Source organism: Diabrotica undecimpunctata, chromosome 7 (assembly GCF_040954645.1).
Source record: "Diabrotica undecimpunctata isolate CICGRU chromosome 7, icDiaUnde3, whole genome shotgun sequence".
Taxonomy (NCBI): domain Eukaryota; kingdom Metazoa; phylum Arthropoda; class Insecta; order Coleoptera; family Chrysomelidae; genus Diabrotica; species Diabrotica undecimpunctata.
Window position 1 is genome coordinate 6586924 of NC_092809.1, and position 20069 is coordinate 6606992.

Genomic DNA, 20069 nt, shown 5'->3' on the forward strand with positions numbered 1-20069 from the left:
TTCGCCTAATGTTTCCTTTGCTGTATTGGTAATTGTCGTTTGGATTATATTCCATTCGTCTTTGATGCTATTTTCTTCTCCTCTCTCATTTATTATTTGCTTTATTTTGTCTAAATAAAGGATAAAACCTTTATACATACACTCTTAAGATCCTGCGCACTACGGCATCTCTCAGAACATGAGATAAGAAAGAAAGTCATATTTTTAGATCAAAATGAGCCAGTTTAAAAAAAATAACAAATATTAATTAAATTCCCAGTACATTTACTTTTGCATCTATTTTTTATATCATATTCTCAGATTATTATTTGTTAATTTTGTGTTTTCATATAATTTTACGCTTTATATTATATTTAAATGTTTTACTTTTTTTCTCTTTTATTTTACCCTGAGCAAATTTGATTAAAATATAGCTTTAAATAGATACACAATAAAATCAATTGCTATTAAAATACAAGCAAATAGTATATGAAGTCATTAATCTTACCGATGTCTATATTTTAATGAATCGGATCATGCCAAAAACAACATTTCGCTCCGACTCGCAATATTAGTTTGAACAATTACTGTTGTTTAACAGCTTAATTATTAAGTAGTTGTTATTTCCCATCATTTAATCGTTATATACTATATTATTTGTTTTTGTACTACACGAATGCATACATTTGCAGCTGATTATCATGTTGATAAACAAACGGTAGGCATTTAATTGTGTTATTTATTATGCAATATTAGTTTTAGTGTTTATACAAAAATAATAATAATAATAAGTACCTATACCCACTCCGTTTGAAAATTATTTTTAGCACAGTTTTTATGATACAGCTTGTTCAATTTTTCACTTGCAAAAATTATGTTATATTTTCGTTGTATTATTTTCTATAATGCTCAACCTCAATATTAAAAATCATTACATTAAATCAACTCTTAAATCTGTATCAAGTAATAATTTCTATTCCCACTTTAACCCCACCTGTTTAGACAAACAAACAGACAGTTTTAACCCTGCGTTAGTGTGCCTCGATAAATTAGCACGAGAGGTGTGTAAAATTTTTAAATTTAATCATTTATAATGATTAATCTTGTTTTTTTACTTATTTATGATTCAAATAAATTAAAAATGATACTGTAAAAGTCTTATATTTCAATGGTAAACATCATTTATCTAACATATTGCAATTATGCTAGTCAAAAAACACGAGTAAACAATAATGTACTCAGATATTATTAATAAATAAACTTATAGCCTAAGATTCTACAAATTAAAGAAAAAAATGTACGCCAAAATACATTGACTCAAAATTGTCGCAATTTGAACACGTCATTATTGCTTGTTCCAAGTAAATTGGAGTATCACATCGCATGCATATGTAAAAAGTCTTCCTATCTCTATTTCTTGGACAAACAGAATATCTACTGGTTGTCCTACGTCGCTTAAGTCCCAACTGATGTACCTCTGGTTGCTGATTATCACGTAGTGGTCGACTCAACGAATGGTTTTGTCTTTGTTGGTTTCGAAACTCAGAAATCAGCTGCACACCCAGTTCTTTCAAAAAAATTCGTCTTTTTAATTTATCGTTTTTTGTATTTGTTTTATATATAACTTGAGCATTCACTCCAGCTGTATTCAAAAACGAAAAAGCTAATGTTAAAGTCCAATGCCGACTATTTCTTGATACGCTATAATTAGCAGATAGCTCATCCAATGTGTCTACACCGACTTTGGTTAAATTGTAAAAGTCGATCATTTCAGGTAATTTCTTTTCACCAATTTCCTCAATTATACTATCTTTCATCATGATGCGATGTAGAAAAGAGGATTACATTTTTTGACTTTTTTGGCACATATGAGACAGCCGTTATATCGTCTTTGAAGGCAAATTTTGTGTGTTCAGAAGTGCTGCTGGAATTTACCTTTTGTTCTTCCTAACTATCCCAACCAATGTAAGATGATGAGTCTGAAGTAGATTGATCATAAGCGGATAACTGGTAAACCAGTTATTGAAAGTAATATTACCTTTAGTACTAGAAACTGGCACAATCAAACGTTCAACTATGTTTTGCGGATTGTTATTTTGTCGGAAAGATTCTTCTGGCTGTGTGCCGACCTAAACTTCCATATTTAAACAGTAGTAAGTTTTACATCCACTAGCGCAAATAATTTTAAGCTATACTTCTCTGGCTTATTCGGTATGTATCGAAGAAATGACCCACGTCCCCTGAACGATTCCAGTTTTTCGTCTATTGTAAGATGTTGGTATATATTTAATGTGTCTTACAGCTGATCAGTTGATCAAGATACGATCAGAACGAGTTGATCAAATATACCTCTAATTGCTGCCAATTTGTCGATCTTTTTCTGCTCTACTCTATTTGAAAATTGTCGAATCGCAAACATTGCAAGAAAATGGAATATCTTTTTTGTAACATTGTTGTTCGAATGAGATCAATAGCTTCCATCAGTATTCTAAAGATCTGAAATATTTTGTTGGTTTGACTTGTAAAGTCCCGTCAAATAGAGCAGACCTATAAAAGCTTTGATTTCTAATTTTGTCAGTCTCTTTGTATGTTAGTATGTTATATTGTACAAATTTTACATTCGTATAGTCAACAATGTCATCTAATATTTCTTCTGCAAAGAATAACAATCAAGAACACACTGCTTTCCTCGTGCTATTACTTTTACACCAGGTTAATATGTAATTAGATTTTCCGACCTTGTTCTCACTTGTTTGTTTTTTGGAAGCTTGAACCACTTTGATTTGTCTTTATCTAAAAAGTATCTCTTACCATTATTCTCACCACCATTTTTTGAACCACTTGAAAATTCACTTTCTTCTTCAGCCTCCACTTCTTCAGAATCATCCCTTTTGTGTGCTGTCTCTCCTTGAGCACCTTCTACCAATATGATTGCCTCTTAACTTTCTAATGCGGTTTGTTCTTCCTCAGATTCACTATCAATGAACGATTTATCATCGTCAGAAATACTGCCAAACTCCGCCCATAATCGTTTTAACCTTTCCTGCTCTTGTTCGTAAGACGTAATTATTCTATAACTGATCGCAGTATCGCTGAAAGAAAAATAAAAATCATAGTACACCTCGAAAAAATATCAAAAATATCATGTAAATTTACCTCTATACTCTACCTCGATTTTATAGAAATAAAAGTAGTACCTGGGTATGGTATATCCCAGAACACTAAACGAGGGTTAAAATAGCAAACAGAAAAACGCTGTCTCTGAATATAAGTGTCTTTCCGGTCTCTCTCTTTCTCGACTGTTGACTCCCGATAGCAACAGACTCTCGTAGATGGGTCTAATGCGAACAGCTCTCTCTTTGATAGTTCGTACCGCGAATCCTTTTGACTCTTAAATCATATAGACAGCAGACGCAAATGTGGTCTATCTCTTCCAATTTGTCGATCTTAGTGTTAATACCGCGAGACACATGTGTAAAACCGCTAAATACAGCTCCCCCCGTACGAGAAACAACGGCGAATGAACAACGCGTATGGACGCCTGCGTATATAAATACCACGAGTGTGTATGTGTACCAGCAATATTGGTAAGCCTTTTTTATAAACCTGATTTGGCTATTATCTGTTTAACCCTTTATTACCTCTCCTATTGTGAACCAGCCCTATGTAATACAATTCTTATACTCTAAAATTATATTAATAATTTCACATGTATACAAGCCTTTTTGTACACAGCTGATAATCTCAAACATAATACTTCAGTGTACCACAGATTTTAAATCCGAATTTCATCAACATGCACCGATATACTTAGAATTTTAGCCGCAAGTAGGGAATACTTTAAACAAAATATACCCTATTCCAAAGTATGTTTTACCCTGGGGGTGGAATCCACCTCAACTTGGGAGAGGGAACCTTTATATTGAAAATAAACTCAAGAATCGATAGAAACATGTATTCTAATCAAAAAATGTTTTATAGAGTTTTTTTTTTTCGAAAAGTCAACACTTTTAAACTTATTCGTGATTGAAAATTGAAATTTTTCTTATGTTTTCGATCGATTTTTTACGAATATCTTTTTTTTATTGTTACATTGCATGTTTACAATCTACTCGATACACAGAGTAATAAGTGAATAGTCTGTAAGTAAATTAACGTGAATTAGGTACCGTCCAGTGACAGTTCTCGTATTATTGCGGTAGATCTTTTGGCAATACCCTCTTCAATTTTCTTTGTCAAGTGGTTGGGTGAATAAATTATTTATCAGTTCGTTGTTGTGATCAGTGGTACGATTTTTATATTTTATTAAGTGATTAAAAAATTTACATTTTATACAAATAACCCAAAAAAGAATAAATATAGCTTATTGCTGTAAAACAACAAGTTATATTAATACTCCTAAAATTGGCTTTAATAGAACCAGCAAGACAACACCATGTTCATATTTTAGTAATCCCTTTACATATGTCACATAAGCTTCGGCCTCTTGACGCAAGTCTCATGTATTATTTAAGCAATTATTATACTCTATAGATTAGAAACTGGCAGAAAAACAAACCGAATAAACTTGTTGAATTACAAGATGTAAGGCAAATATTTGGTAAAGCTTATGCAAGTGCAGCCGCACTGTCAAAAGCAGAAAATAATTTTAGTAGAAAAAAGTCAGCAGGTATTGTCCCATAAGATAATACCAAATTTGTAGACATAGATTTTACACTGTCAAAAATAACAGAACGAGAAAATATTTTTGAAAAACCCCCAGATCATTTTCCAATAGCTTATGTTCAACCTAAGGCAATGAGTTGTGAACCTTTGGCTTCTCGTGATTCAAATACTCAGATATCTAAAGGAACAGTTGAATCTCATATTGAAATTTTAGTAAGTAACTATCAGACAACTCTAAGCAGGAGTGATTTAGAAATTTATTTCGTTCTTCTATTCTTCTTATAGATTGATACCGAGTTCCAATAAATTCCAATAAACTTCACCCTTATAAAATACGATTACTTCATTAATTAAACTATTAAACTAAACTAAAAATTAAACTAAAAAAATTGAAGATGATCCTGATCGTCGGCTTCAATTTTGTGAAGAGTTTAGTGAAATCAGAAATAACAACCAACATCGATTGTACAATACGTGTTTTTTAACGAGTGTACTTTTATGTTAAATGGTGAAGTAAATAGACATAATTGTCGTTATTGGAGTAACATTAATCCTCATTTATTCATGGAGACACATACACAAACACCTTAGAAATTAAATCTATGGGTTGGCAATTTAGGGAATCACGTTCTTGGACCATTATTTATTTCGTAAAGGAAATCTGAAAGGAACAACTTATTTAAATTTGTTAGAGGATATTATTGATCCTTTTATCACTGACCTATTGGAATCTGATAATAATCTTTTAGAGGATGAATTATCTTTCCAACAGGATGAAACACCCCCACATATCTTAATGTGGGAGTGTCCCATCTGATATACGCGTAAGACAATTTTTAATTCAACGTCTTTCAGGGCGATGGATTGGTAAAAGGGGTCCAATAGAGTGTCCGGCCAGATCACCGGATCTTTCGCCTTTATTTTTTTTTTTGTGGGGATACTTCTTCTTCTTCTTTTGGTGCCTATCCTCTGTGGATGTTGACATTCACGTTGGTCCATACAAATTGTTGACAGCTGCTCTAAATAGATGTATGCTAGTCATTCCTGCCCACTGTCTGATGTTCTTCAACCACGATGTCCTTCTGCGTCCTTGAGATCTTTTGCCTTCTATCTTGCCTTGTAAAATTAGTTGATTGATACTTTTCATTGCGCATCACATCCCCTAAGTATGTGATGCATGATCATGACGAACATGATGGATACAGGAAATTCTGAGCATGCGGCGGTAGCACCACATTTCGAAGGCTTCTAATCGTTTTGATGTTGCCTCCGTCAAGGTTCAGGCTTCGACTCCATATAAAAGGGTAGAAAATACATAGCATCTCAAGACTCGTGTTCTTATATCAATGTTTAGGTGCATATTATATAAAATCTTCCTGAGGCGATTGAAGACAGCTCTCGTCTTTTCTATACGACATCTTATTTCCTGTGAGTGCTCCCATTCCTTATTTAGGCTGCATCCAAGGTATGTAATTTTGTCGATTATTTTCAAGGGTTCATTATGAGCTGTGAATTGGTGCTGTATTACGTCGTTTTTATTTACTACAAGAATTTTGTTCTTCTTACAGTTTAATTTCATGCCGTATCTGTCACAGGCTTCCACTACACGGTCTATTAATGTTTGCAGACCCTCCGCATTATCAGAACCGTATCGTCCGCATATCTAAAATTGTTTATGATTTCACCATTGATTTTTATACCTTCTCTTAAACCATCAATAGCTTCCCTGAACAGCATTTTCGAGTAAGTATTAAACAACGTCGGTGATAAAATGCAGCCCTGACGTACTCCACGTCTTATCGTGAATTCTTGTGAGGTTTCGTTGTCTACTTGTATAGTTGCCCTTTGATGTAAGTATAAATTTTTAATTAGGCGTAAATCTTTGTCATCAATACTAAATTCTTTCAGTATCTGAAATAATTTTTGATGTTGAACCTTGTCAAATGCTTTTTCAAAGTCTATAAAGTATGCAAAGACTTCGCAATTTACGTCTTGAGCTCTTTGTATCAATACTTGTATGGAAAATAGGGAATCTTGCGTTTCCAGTCTGCTTCTAAACCCAAACTGAACACTGCTAATGTTTTCTTTAAGTTTTCTATATATGCGAGAGTGAATAACAGAAAGAAGGATTTTAAGTGCATGGCTCATTAAGATTATAATTCTGTAATCAGAGCATCTGGTGGCATTTGCCTTTTTGGGGAGAGGGATGAAGGTGGAAACTAGCCAATTGGTAGGAAATTCTGCAGTTTCATAAATTTTGTTCAGTAGACTCGTTAGGAGTTTAAGTTGATTGTTTTCGAATAGTTTCAATATTTCAGCTTGTATGTTATCAGGTCTAGGTGCTTTTTTGGTTTTTAGTCTTTTTATTGCATATGTTACTTCACTGAGGGTGATTTCTGGTCCTGAACATCCAGAAACACTGATTTCTGTCTCTTGCTCTTCCTTGAATAATCCTTCCTGTGGGGATACATAAATCAAAAATATACGCTACTCCGCCTGCAGATCTTGCAGAGTTGCGACAAAGAATTGTGACAGAATGCCGATTATTTACACCGGATATTATTACTGTGTTATTACCAAAATGATCTTTTTAAAGTTATTTCAAAAATAAAAAAAATAGAGTATTGTGCAGAGAAAAAAAAATATCTTTCAGAGAATGTTCCACTCGACCACACTTGTTATTTAAAAGCAAGGGACGGATTTTTCATGAAAATTCGTCCCCCTCCCAATACAAATTAACGTGTTTTTTAAATTTTGAAGAAACTCTTGGTTTCTGAATTCCTGGGGGAAGGGGAGTCAAATTTTCATTGGAACACAGTGTATGTAAGTTATCTGAAAGTAGCCAAAGAAAAAAATATTTTTAATTTTGTTCTGCCTAAGGTTGATGGCGTCTAGAGTTCCACGAAAATTTACCCAAAAGTTCCCAAATTTTACCTAGCTATATCGTTTAATTAAAAAATTCAGTACATTCAACTTGTCTAATCTAATCATCGTACGTTGTAGTTATATATATATATATATATATATATATATATATATATATATATATATATATATATATATATATATATATTGTTGTGATCTGCTTTATGATGTTTTATTATTGATTAAGACTAATTTAATTAATCCAATTATTTAATTAATTAGTTCACTAATTTATGCAGAGTCATACAATTCAATTACTATTAAAAATTCTCAGGGTGCCTTTTTAATTTTACTTTAATCAGTTTACTTTATATATCTCTTCTAGTGGGTTCAGTATCTCCTCGTTGCTCATAATCGGGATAGAACAGGAAACGGAACTAACATTAAAACAACAATATGCACACAAATTATTATTTATTTTCAATAAGCAATACGGTGAATGTTAATAAATAACTTTTTGTGGGCAATTATCTTTCCCAACAAACTCCTATACTCTAAATTTAACTTTAATTAACAAACTATCTATTGATCTGTTTTATAATAATATCTACAAAAAAATTGACCATATAAAATATAATTTATTCACAAAAAAAAATAACTCTTTAAAACTTGGAATCTTAGTTCGTATGCTTATATTTGATTTTATCTTTAGAATGTCTTAAAGTTTTCTTTCATTCAAATTATTTGACTGACCTTTATTTTTTTTTACACCAATGATGTCTCCTCTCGATCAAACCACAGTTCCTTCCTTGATTGATTATGTCCGGCTACCATCAAATCTTTCCCGTTCTCAGCCTCGATCCAAACCGCATACCAGCAAACTACTCCTCCGAAAAACACAAGCCCAAGCCTCTTTTGACCGGTACTCTTTATTCACAAATTCTCCTTTCTTTCTCAATTAGATCTCGTGGACTATGCAGACTCAAAAGAGGTATTAATCTTCTCGTTTTTGATCTGCTCTCAGCTTCCACCTTTTTCACTAACAAACGAAAAACACTCCTACTCCGATTGACTACACGAAAAAACACGTCTTCTCTTCTGGTCTGCCGGTAACATAATAATCTTTTCAATCTCCCCAGACAACCTTCTCAAACTCTCTCATCCCCCATCATTCCTTTTTAACCAATCATAAGCATTCATCTTTCCCACTAATTTTCGATTTAGAAAATTTCCAACATAATATTTAAAACAAATAAACTACGTTCAACTCAAATTGCTTTTCAGAAACCATTAACAATTTTGCCTTTTTCAAAAGAAATAAGCTTCCAAATTCTTGTTATCTCATATCTAAATCTAATTCTTATTTACTTTCGAAAAATGTCCACCGCACAATACAATTACAAAGTTTATTCCTTAAATATATAATTACACGAGTTCCATTGTCCTTTCACTATTCACTTAGTCTTTCAAGGAAAAACTAGTCCGTCACGGAAACAATGTCTTCTCTTATTCTAACGATTACAAATAAGTACAGGGTTGTATTTTAACTTATATGCCCGCGGTATATTAAAATAATAAAAAAACTCTTTATTCTATTTCTGATCGATAAACTGATCCATAACAAAATATATATATATATATATATATATATATATATATATATATATATATATATATATATATATATAGGTATATAAACTAGTATTAAATTAACCAATATTTAATTTCTTTTATTAGAATTTAAAAACTTCTGTTCCAAGGATGATTGTGGAGGACCTTTACATTTCCGTACCTATTTTTGAAGCGATACAACCTTTACTGATTACATCGAGATTATTTGGGTTATTTCCAATCAATTATAAGAAGAATGGAAATACATACAGCCTTAAATGGTCAAATTTCTACGGTATTTACAGCTACTCATTATCAGTAGGATTATGTAAGTAGTCATTCAAACGTTAATATATATATATATATATATATATATATATATATATATATATATATATATATATATATATATATAGTCTTTATTATTTAAAACTTTTATATTGACTCTGTAACTGTACTTATAAACAAAAAAGGTGAATGAAATGTGCATCAAAACAATCCATAAAGCGGGTTAAAAATGAAAATACAAAGAAATAAATGACAAATGACAGTATTTTTCATGTTTATGAAATATTTATAACCAACAGTATATCTTTAAAATTGCTTTTTATTGTTCCCGTGGACAATATGTCAATAACGCATGTTTATTTCTTGTGTTATTCAGTTATTCAAGCACCAGAACGTTTAGTTTATTTCTGATTTAACGTAAACAAACAGTTCTGTGTATGACAATGTAAATATGGTATTTACGTAGAAATAAAAGTGAAAACGAAACCAAATATTCGTGATTTTTCTATTTACATATCTAAAAAATATGTCAATTATTCACGATGTGGATCATAGAAAAAATATAGGTTATGTTTTATGTGTACCTAATGAAAGTTAAAGTATTATTGGTAAAAATTATATATAATTTTTTATTTTTGCGATTTTTTAGTGACGTAATCATTACAAATGGTAGACGGCTGTCGTCATTCGGTGGTTTGTAAGCTAATTTTAAAAGGGATCATATGTCAAGTAATACCTACCTTATTTCACAGGTAGTTTTTAATACATGTAAACAATAATTACTAGTTTTTAATCAAAGTTTTAAAATATTTATTTGAATTATATATTATAATTAACACATCACATTTTTCAAAAAATATGAATGAAATTTTCTGATAACTAATCTAAGTTAGGGTAACTTTGGTAAGCTACCTGTTTTTTGCACTTATATGCTTGCGAATTAATCCAATGAAGACTGGAGAGGATAAATTTATTACCAAACTTTCCACATTTCAGAGAGGCGTAGTTGAACGCCTAATTGCTTCAAAATAATTATTAAGGACCACTGAAGCAAAAAAACACTTAAGACGTATTTTTCTTTTGATTTATTTACAAGTGAACATAAGGACTGATTCTACATTGATAATTATCGCAATTCTGATAATACTAAAAAGAGTTATACAAATATCATTAGATTTACAGTGCTAGGAGGCAGTAACAAAGATACAGAGTATTGAGAGAAACAAAACTGTTGACGGCTTAACACAAAAGACCGGTTCCCGTTAGCGCATCTGTGACTCACGCACTTTTCGACAACATACCCTGTCCTTGCTTGCGGAGAAGCCAATTCGCACTGTCCTTGTCCTAAGTTCTATAACGGGGGTGGAGAGAGATTATGAGGGAGAAGGTCGCAAACACATTAACAAGAGGGCTGACGATCTGAGCGCACAAGTTTATAAAATAACTATATTACGATGCCGAAGCCGAGGATGATTTAGAAGAGAAAGGCTTTTCTGACGAAGAAGACGACATCTATGAAACATTACACCATGAAAGTGACACAGAAGAAGAGCTAGATTTTGAAGATACTCCAGAAATTTCGGCTAGCACTAGCATCTGTAGAGGTAGTAATAGGCACCTTTATATATATATATATATATATATATATATATATATATATATATATATATATATATAATTTCGGTTTACAACGTTCTTCGACGTCTTCCGATTTCCAATCTCCATCTCATTCTATCGTTCCATAGATCGTCCTCCAGTTCTCTTTCTCTGATTTCTTTATCAACTTCTTCTAGGCCTTCCTGGTCTTCGCCTACCTCTTGGTTGCCATTCAAGAATTTGTCTTGGTATTCTATTCTCCGGCATTCTCCTTACGTGTCCGTACCATCTGAGTTGTGTCGTTTTGATGTCATCAACAATATTATGTGTAACCCCCATGATTTCTCGGACTCTCTCGTTTGTTATTCTGTCGCGTCTGGAGATTCCCGCCGAGCGGCGCCAGAAGTCCATTTCTGTTGCTCTAAGCATTTTCTCTGATCTGTCTTTTAGGGGCCATACTTCGCATCCAGATGCTGTGATACTTTTTATTATGGTGTTGTATATTCTTCTTTTATTGTCTTTAGAGATGTTTTTATCCCACAGTACGCTGTTTAGTAAGGCTATGCCTTTCCTTCCCTGTGTATTTCGTTCATTAATGGCTGCATCTAATTTTTCGTCTTGAGTGATCTTTACTCCTAGGTATTTGTAGTTATCACATAGTTATATCTTTTAATTTGTCTCTACGAGAAGGTTATGTTGATCTCCTTCGATACTCATGTACTCAGTTTTTTTGATATTCACTTCCAAACCCCACTCTGTAAACTCTTCTAATAGTTTTCGCATCATGTAACTAAGGTCTTCAGAGTCCTGTGCGATGATGACCTGGTCATCCGCAAAGCACAGAGTGTGCAAAGTTAAGTCTATTAGTGGTATGCCCATATTCGTACATTTTTTCTTCCATTTGTTGAGTGCTGCTTCGAGGTATATTTTGAATAATGTTGGGGATATACAGCATCCTTGTCTTAGTCCTTTAGTCACTTTGAATCCCGGTGTTATCAGATTTCCTGTTTTAATTCTTGTTGTTTGTTGGTAGTACAACGTTTTTACTGCTTCAATCAATTCTATATTTATATTTGTTTTCCCCAGTGCCTCCCATAATTTATCAAGCGGGATACTATCATATGCTTTTCTAAGGTCTACGAACGTCAGATGGACTTCTTGGCCACGAGTAACTTTCTTTTCAATTATCTGACTAATAGAGAAGACATGGTCTATTGTAGATCGACCTGCACGAAAACCAGCCTGTTCTTCGGCTTCCATATCTTGGTATTCTTCTTCTATTCGATTTTTTATTATTTTCCCATATATTCTGCTAATACTACTAGTAACTGCAATTCCTCTATAGTTTTCAGGTTTCGATTTATCTCCCTTTTTATGGATGGATAGACATCTTTATTATAGGCATCTTTATTATACAGCAAAATATGGTATTACAAAATGGAATAAACATGTGCCAAACCAGCAAGTGGAACTCGAAGTCACAATATAATGTCACATATGCCTGGTCCCATAGAAAGTGCGAAAAACGCTAGAACGCCTACTTTTCAATGTTTTTTTGATGATCAGATGATCAACATATTTGTCGAAAATACCAATATTTACATCTCTACACTTGTAACTCGTTACAAAGACTATTACGATGTGAAATTGACGAACGTAACAGAAATGAAAGCTGTCTTTGGATTGCTGCTTTCAGCCGGAGTTTTAAAAGGAGGTAGATAATATCTGAAGGAGTTTTGGTCAACTGACGGAACGGAAGTGGAAATTTTCCGGCTATGATGTATTACATAAGAATAAAATTTTTACTTAATTCACTACGTTTCGATAATATTAACACTCGCAATGAAAGAAAAAAGAGTGATTAAAAGATTAACTTCGAGAAAAAGAACCGATTCGAGAACTGTGGGAAACGTTTGTTGGCAATTGTAGGAATAATTACAGCTTAGGAGAGTATGTCACGGTAGATGAGATGCTCTATGCATTTAGGGGAAGATGTTCGTTTCGCGTTTATATCCCAAACAAAACTGGAAAGTATGAGATTAAGGTATTTGCAATAGTAGACTCAAGAACATTTTATGTGTCAATTTTAGAAATATACGCAGGAAAGCAGCCAGAGGTACCTTTCGCAATTAGTAATAAAACTGAAGCATTGGTACTCAGGCTTTGCGCTTCAACATTAGGACCAAATCGCAATTTAATATTTAATAATTGGTTTAGCACCATATTTTTTGTTAATAAACTTCTAGAAGACCATAACATAACTGTAGTTGCTATCATCAGAAAAAACAGAAAAGAAATTCCACTGGAATTTTTAAACGGTAAATTACGACCAGTGAATTCTTCAATGTTTGGTTTTGAGAAAAATATTACCTTAGTATCACATATTCCAAAAAAAAGGCAAAGTGGTTCTTGCTGTCTCCTCCCTACATACAGATGATGCAATTGATTTCGAAACTGGTGAAAAAAATAAACCTAAAATTATCACATTTTACAACCATCACCATCACAAAAGATGGTGTGGATTGTGCTGATCAAAAATCAGCTGCCTACAATGTTAGCAGGAACACCAGAAGATGGCCTATGAAAATATTGTATAATATAATAAACATTGCCAGCATCAATGGACATGTAGTTAACAACGCAAACAATCCCGACGAAAATTTGACCAGGAATATTTATCTCAAAAATGTTGGTCTTGATTTAGTTAAAGAAAGCATTAATTCTCGAGCAAAAAAAATGCACTTAAAACGAGAAACGCGTGCTATTGCACAGCATTTAACGATTTCAGAAGTGGCCATCCGATAATCAACTGACGGTATAAAACATGGAAGATGCTACTACTGTCGAAATCAGAAAACAAGATATTGTTGCAGAAAATGTAGAGAATAGCTTTGCCTGGAACATGTGTCAAGATTGTGTTACACAAAATTTTGAAGTTTGAGAAATATTTGCAAAAATTTAACATTGTTGTCTTTTTTTTAGGTTTGCTTGTATCAGTTTCAAATAAAGAATTGTTGTTTAAATTGATAAAATATGTTTTATGTTATAAAAGAAGGTAGACAATAAAAATTGTATCATAAAAAATTGTTTTTTTTTTTCATTTTTTGTAAAATATTTAAATACATGATGTGTGTCTTCGGTGTTAAACAAATTCACCCGTGCCACGAAGGGTTAACCACACTGCGTTTTCAACCTTAGTCAAAATTTAACCGTTATGCTTGCTTTCACTAAAGTGGTTATACATATTTCAGGTAATATTACACTGATGATAGACTCTTTAGTCCAAAAACGTTCTGTGATGTAGCCCGATAGGGTACTTTAATTATATACCTTTTATAAAGGATGTTTATAGTATATAGGATGTAGAGAAGGAAGAAAAGATGCGGATGAAATAGTAGGAATATACGGAGAAGACACCACGAACAACAATGGTGAAAGATTCATAGATTTATGCAACCAGAATCAACTCAGAATCTTAAATGGATACTTTCCACATAAACTGATACACAGCTATACATGGACTCAGGAAACACAAAACATAAAATCAATAATTTATGTAATATGTAATAAATTAATAATTATATTGTAAAAAAACAAAAAACCCGACTAAGAGTACAAGATGTAAGAGTTCAGAGAAGCGCAACATGCGGTAGCGATCACTATTTATTACGTTCAAAAATACACTTCCCAATCCGAAGACAACAGAGAGAAACACGCATAGACATAAACACAACAGAAAAGATACAGGAACGAAGATACAACATCAGAAGCCTAGATGAAGAAAGTACCCAAGACTTATTTAAAAATAGATTGGATAAGAAGCTACAAGTTCCCGCCCCCAAGAATATCGACCAGCTATATAAACATATAAAAACTGTTTACACGAAGCAGCATTTGAAGCAATGGGACTCTACATAAAACCCAAGGTAAACAAACCATACTGGTGGGATAACGAAATAGAGGAAGAAATAAAATGTAAAAGACAACTATACCAACAATATTTAAGTTCTAAATCATTACAATACAAAAATAAAATATAAGGGAAAACAAGCAGAAGTACGAAGGAAAATCTCTAAGAAGAATAACGAGTCTTGGGAAAGAAACTGCCAACGAATAAATACTTATCTAGGAGGAACCAAAAGCACAGAAAGCTAGAAACTGATAAAAAAATTGACAAAAGAAAAGAATAAAGAAGTAATACAGAGCATAAAACCTGAAGACTGGGAAGAGTATTTCAAAGGACTTTTGGTAGAAAATAGAGTCGAACTTCAGGAACATAGAAATCAAAACCAAGATAGAATTTCAATAGTTGGTTCGCCAATAAGATTAACAACAGAGGAAATTAAAAATGTATGTAAACAGCTGAAGAGGAACAAGCACTCGGACCAGGAGATATACCCGGAGAAATGTTTAAGTACGGAACGAACAAATTGTACGAATGTCTTCGACAACTTTTTCAAGAATGCATAAACACAAGCGAAATCCCTACGGAATGGAAGATATCATACCTCAGCACTAAACATAAAAAGGGTGATAAAAATAATTTTGAAAATTACCGAGGAAAAGCTGTAACCGGATCTATGAGTCGAATATATGGAAAGGTGTTAAAGAACCGAATCGAGAGAGAATACTTAGATTATGAAGCAGAAGAACAAGCAGGATTTCGTACGGGTTGATCCACTATTGACCACATTTTCTCCTTAACCCAGATAATAGAAAAAAATATGGCACGGAATCAAGAGATTCATATGTTGTTCGTCGACCTACGGAAAGCCTACGACACCGTTCCACTGAAGAAGCTGTGGCAATCAATGGAAAGCACGAATATTAATATAGAATTAATAAAAGCCGTCAAAGTGCTATACAACCCACCAATAACAAAGATAAAAGCAAGGACACAAATAACAACAGGATTTATAACATCAAAAGGATTAAAGCAAGGATGTTGCTTGTCTCCCACTTTATTTAAAATATACCTCAAAAGTGCTTCAATAAGATGCAAACAAAAATGGAGGACAATGGGGATACCGCTCACCAATACTATGGTATATACGCTTAACTTTGCAGACGATCAAGTAATAATGGCTCAAGATTATGACGATTTAAACTATATGGCACGAAAATTAATTGAAGAGTATGATATATGGGGTCTAAAAGTAAATAAAAAGAAAACCGAATACCTGTGCATTGGAGCAGAGCAAAAAGATCTCATATTAGACGATAACACTACGATAAAGCACTACTGTGACTACAAATACCTAGGTATCACTATTTCACAAGATGGAACATTAGACAAAGCCATAAGCGAGAGAAATACGTCAGGGAGAAAAGCCATCACAATGTTAAACACCATTTTATGGGACCAATCCATCAGCAAAGAAAATAAAAAGAGGATATATGAGACTATAGTAAAAAGTATCACTTTATACAGCTGTGAGGTATGGCCACTGAAAGAAAGAACACTGTCAACGCTGAAAGCGACGGAAATGGATTTTTGGAGAAGAGCCGCAGGAAAATCTAAAAGAGAAAGGATTACCAACGAACGCATTAGAGAAATAATGGGAATCAAACGAACAATCACAGATGACCTAACAACAAAACAACTTATCTGGTTCGGACACATACAAAGAATGGACGAACAACGAATGCCAAAAGAAATACTAAAGTGACAACCAGAAGGAAAGAGAAAACGAGGTATACCGAGGAAAAGTTGGAGCGAAGGAATAAATAAAGAACTGAGAGAGAGGGCCATAGAAGAAGATCTATGGAACAACCGGTCTAAGTGGCGATTGGAAGTCGGAAAACGGCGGAGAACGTTATAAATCGACAAGTAGTAGTAGCAATATAAAGGATGTTTTAATAAAATATTTTGATTCATGTCTACAGCCAATTATCTATAGGAATTTCATTTTTCTTGTGGATGATCTTGTAAATAAAAAAGAGTGTCGTAATTATTTCGTAATCCTAAAAATTCATTCCTTTAACACATTTAACAATATTGTTAAAATTTATTTTATGTTAGCTAACGGTTTTAAATGCTACAATTTTGATTATTTTTATATTTCAGCATTTTTGACAGTTACGGGTATGATAGCAGACATTAAAACTGATCCTAGACATTCCTTAAGAATGACTGATGTGAAAACCAGATTTGTGACATGTGGAGACATTAGTATTGTAGTGGTTATAGTTGTATTTGCAACAATGACCTTGCATTTAAAGATAAAAATGTTTTGGAAACTCATGAACATATTAAATCAAGTAAGAATTAGAAACTAGTTAATAATATTAAATGTTGTGAACAAATAATAAAATCTAAAGTTTATATTTTTCATATTTGTCTACAAACGCCTCACATCGACTGATATTTCATATTGATGGAAATATTATAAATCGAAATAAACGGTTTTAGTAATAAATTCATTTAGTTCATTGAATTTGTCTTAAAGTTGAGACTCTTCGTTTCCGAATATGAATCTTTGGAATAACAGAAATTTAACAGTGGTAATAAAAATGTTGTGTTTTCTCTCTGGTTACCGAGTTATTAATAAAAAACAGGGCTCTAAAATTTAATCTCTAGTTAAAAAGAATAAAATAGTGTTATATTTTTATTAATCTAATTAATTGTCTTTATTTATTACCAAAGGTTTTACATTTATAACAATTACAAGTTAATTAAAATCTTTATTTGTACAATATAACTAATTTATTTCACACTAATAATTTTATAATTTATTTACATTTATTACAATACGTGCGTTACATTTTAAAACTCGACGCGATGTTCAAAAGTAACTGTCCCTTAAATAAAAGGATTCTCCTTTTGAACAGACGAGAAGGTCACCCGGACTGGTTTTTTATTCGACCTTCTTCTGGCAACATCGAATCGTAGGTGACCCGTCAGAATTTACCTATGGTTTCTGTCGGCTGGTGTATGATCCAGAAAAGACTTGAATGAGAAAGGATGTTTACAGTTTAGATATTATGCGTCATTATTTATCGTAACAATAGAATAGAAGCATGTACAATTGTTTTTGTGTGTACAGAAAATTGAACAATTTTATGGACAAAGTTTACAAAATGTCAGAAAAATAACAATAACGATTTAAAATTTACTGAAATTGCAAAAATCGTCAATATCACAAAATACAAGATAATAAAATACACAATCCATTGAAAAAGTTAAATAAATTTCAAATTGCGTTACCTTACGACTAATAAGTTTGTTGCTGCATGTGACACCCAAATATATTCAAAAATACTTTGGTTCCTTGTAAATAAACGTACTGTAATTTCTTAGTTATTCGTTAAGAAACTCTTCCACTGAATAATAAGATGTTTCAGGTAGATAGGCTTTTGTCACTGTATGGAACTTAAGGGAAAAAAAATGCAGATTTAAGTTGCAAAGGGAGAAGGTTGTATAATTTTTATGGCGAATATAATATAGATTTCTTTAATAACTAAGTGGACGGGATCGGTAAATACACATCAAAGGTTGAATTTCTAGTGGATGAGTCATTATTAGGTCTTGTTGGAAAAACATGTAGTTGTTTACGAATTGAGCAAACATTTTCTAAAATATATAACCCTTAAATGCCCAATCGGGGTCACTATGGGACCCCAGACATACATTTTTGGCTATAATATCTTTATTTGAAACATTTGGCAACCGCGCAATCAGGTATTTGTGTGGACGTGTCTCCTACGTTTTCTGTTAGTATACCACGAACATTCGTGAGGTGCAGTGGTCTGTAAGAGAGATTTAGATAAGTGGGGTCTCGCTGTGACCCCGATTGGGCATTTAGAGGCACCAGAATATTTTTATTATTTTTAACATTTTTCGTCAGTTTACATTGAAAAATGGACCGTAAGAGAATGAAAATGACAATAAGCGACCAAGAACATGAAAAAATTATCCTAAATATAGAAGAAGGGATATCAGACTCCGATTTCAACTATGAGATTACCGACGAATCAGATAGCGAAGAGCAAGATGTTTTTGAGGAAAATGTTTCGGAAACTGAGGACAATTTAGAAGTCAACAGTGACGAGGAATCAGATGCAGAACCTACCGAAGTGGACGATAATATTAGTGAGGTTAGTGGTCCAACATATACATCCAAATCTGGAATGCAGTGGAATAGCCTACCTTTCATGAGATCCAAGAGGCAACAAACAAATATTATAAATGTACATCCAGGCTTAACAAACTATAGTAAAAATTCCAACACGTTTTTAGACTATTTCAATTTATTTTTGACCGAAGAGATGAAGAATGTCATATGCCTTCATACTAATGAAGAAGCTGTTAGGCGTTATCAAGAGTGGAACGAAAAACATCCGAATAACAAAAAAGAGTGGACGGTACTTACCAACAATGAACTGGATAGCTTTTTAGGAGCACTTATCAAAGCTGGTGCTTTAAGGTGTGGGAAAAAATCGACACGAGAGATATGGTCTACAGACACCTCAATACGCCGGTCATTTTTTACAGCGGCATTCGCTAGGAACCGATTTGAAGAATTATTGAGTTTCTTGAGGTTTGATGACAAAGTGACCAGGGTGGAGCGGAAGGAACAGGATAAGTTAGCGGCGATACGAGTAATTTGGGACATGTTCGTCTCTAACTGTGACAAAGCCTTTGAACCATACGAACATATAACCGTTGACGAACAGTTAGTGAGTTTTAGAGGAAAGTGTCCTTTTAGACAATATATAAAATCAAAACCTTGCCGCTATGGGATAAAAATTTGGGCTGCCGCGGATGTTAAAACATCTTATTTATCAAAACTTCAGGTGTACCTTGGAAAACTACCAGGTGGTAGAATAGAGAAAAATCAGGGATTTCGTGTTGTGAAAGATCTGGTGGAACCATATCATGGCAGTTGGAGAGGAATTACAACTGACAACTTTTTTACCAGTGTTCCTCTTGCTCAATATCTTTTATCTAAAAACCTTACTTTATTTGGGACCGTCCGCAAAAATAAACCTGATACACCACCACAACTAAGTTTGACAAAAAGACCTGCGGAGTCGTCAATATTTGCTTTTACTAAAGAATTAGC

At 33.0% G+C, this 20069-nt stretch overlaps 1 protein-coding gene across 1 annotated transcript in view; it reads left to right on the forward strand.

Moving 5' to 3' along the window:
* Positions 1 to 20069, forward strand: part of LOC140446263 (gustatory receptor for sugar taste 43a-like) — a 52337-nt gene that overhangs the window by 4758 nt on the left and 27510 nt on the right. Inside the window, exons 2-3 of the mRNA XM_072538801.1 lie at positions 9247 to 9448; positions 17072 to 17265. Of these exons, the coding sequence (XP_072394902.1) occupies positions 9271 to 9448; positions 17072 to 17265 (372 nt within the window). The 5' untranslated portion in view covers positions 9247 to 9270. The remainder of the gene's footprint in view (positions 1 to 9246; positions 9449 to 17071; positions 17266 to 20069) is intronic.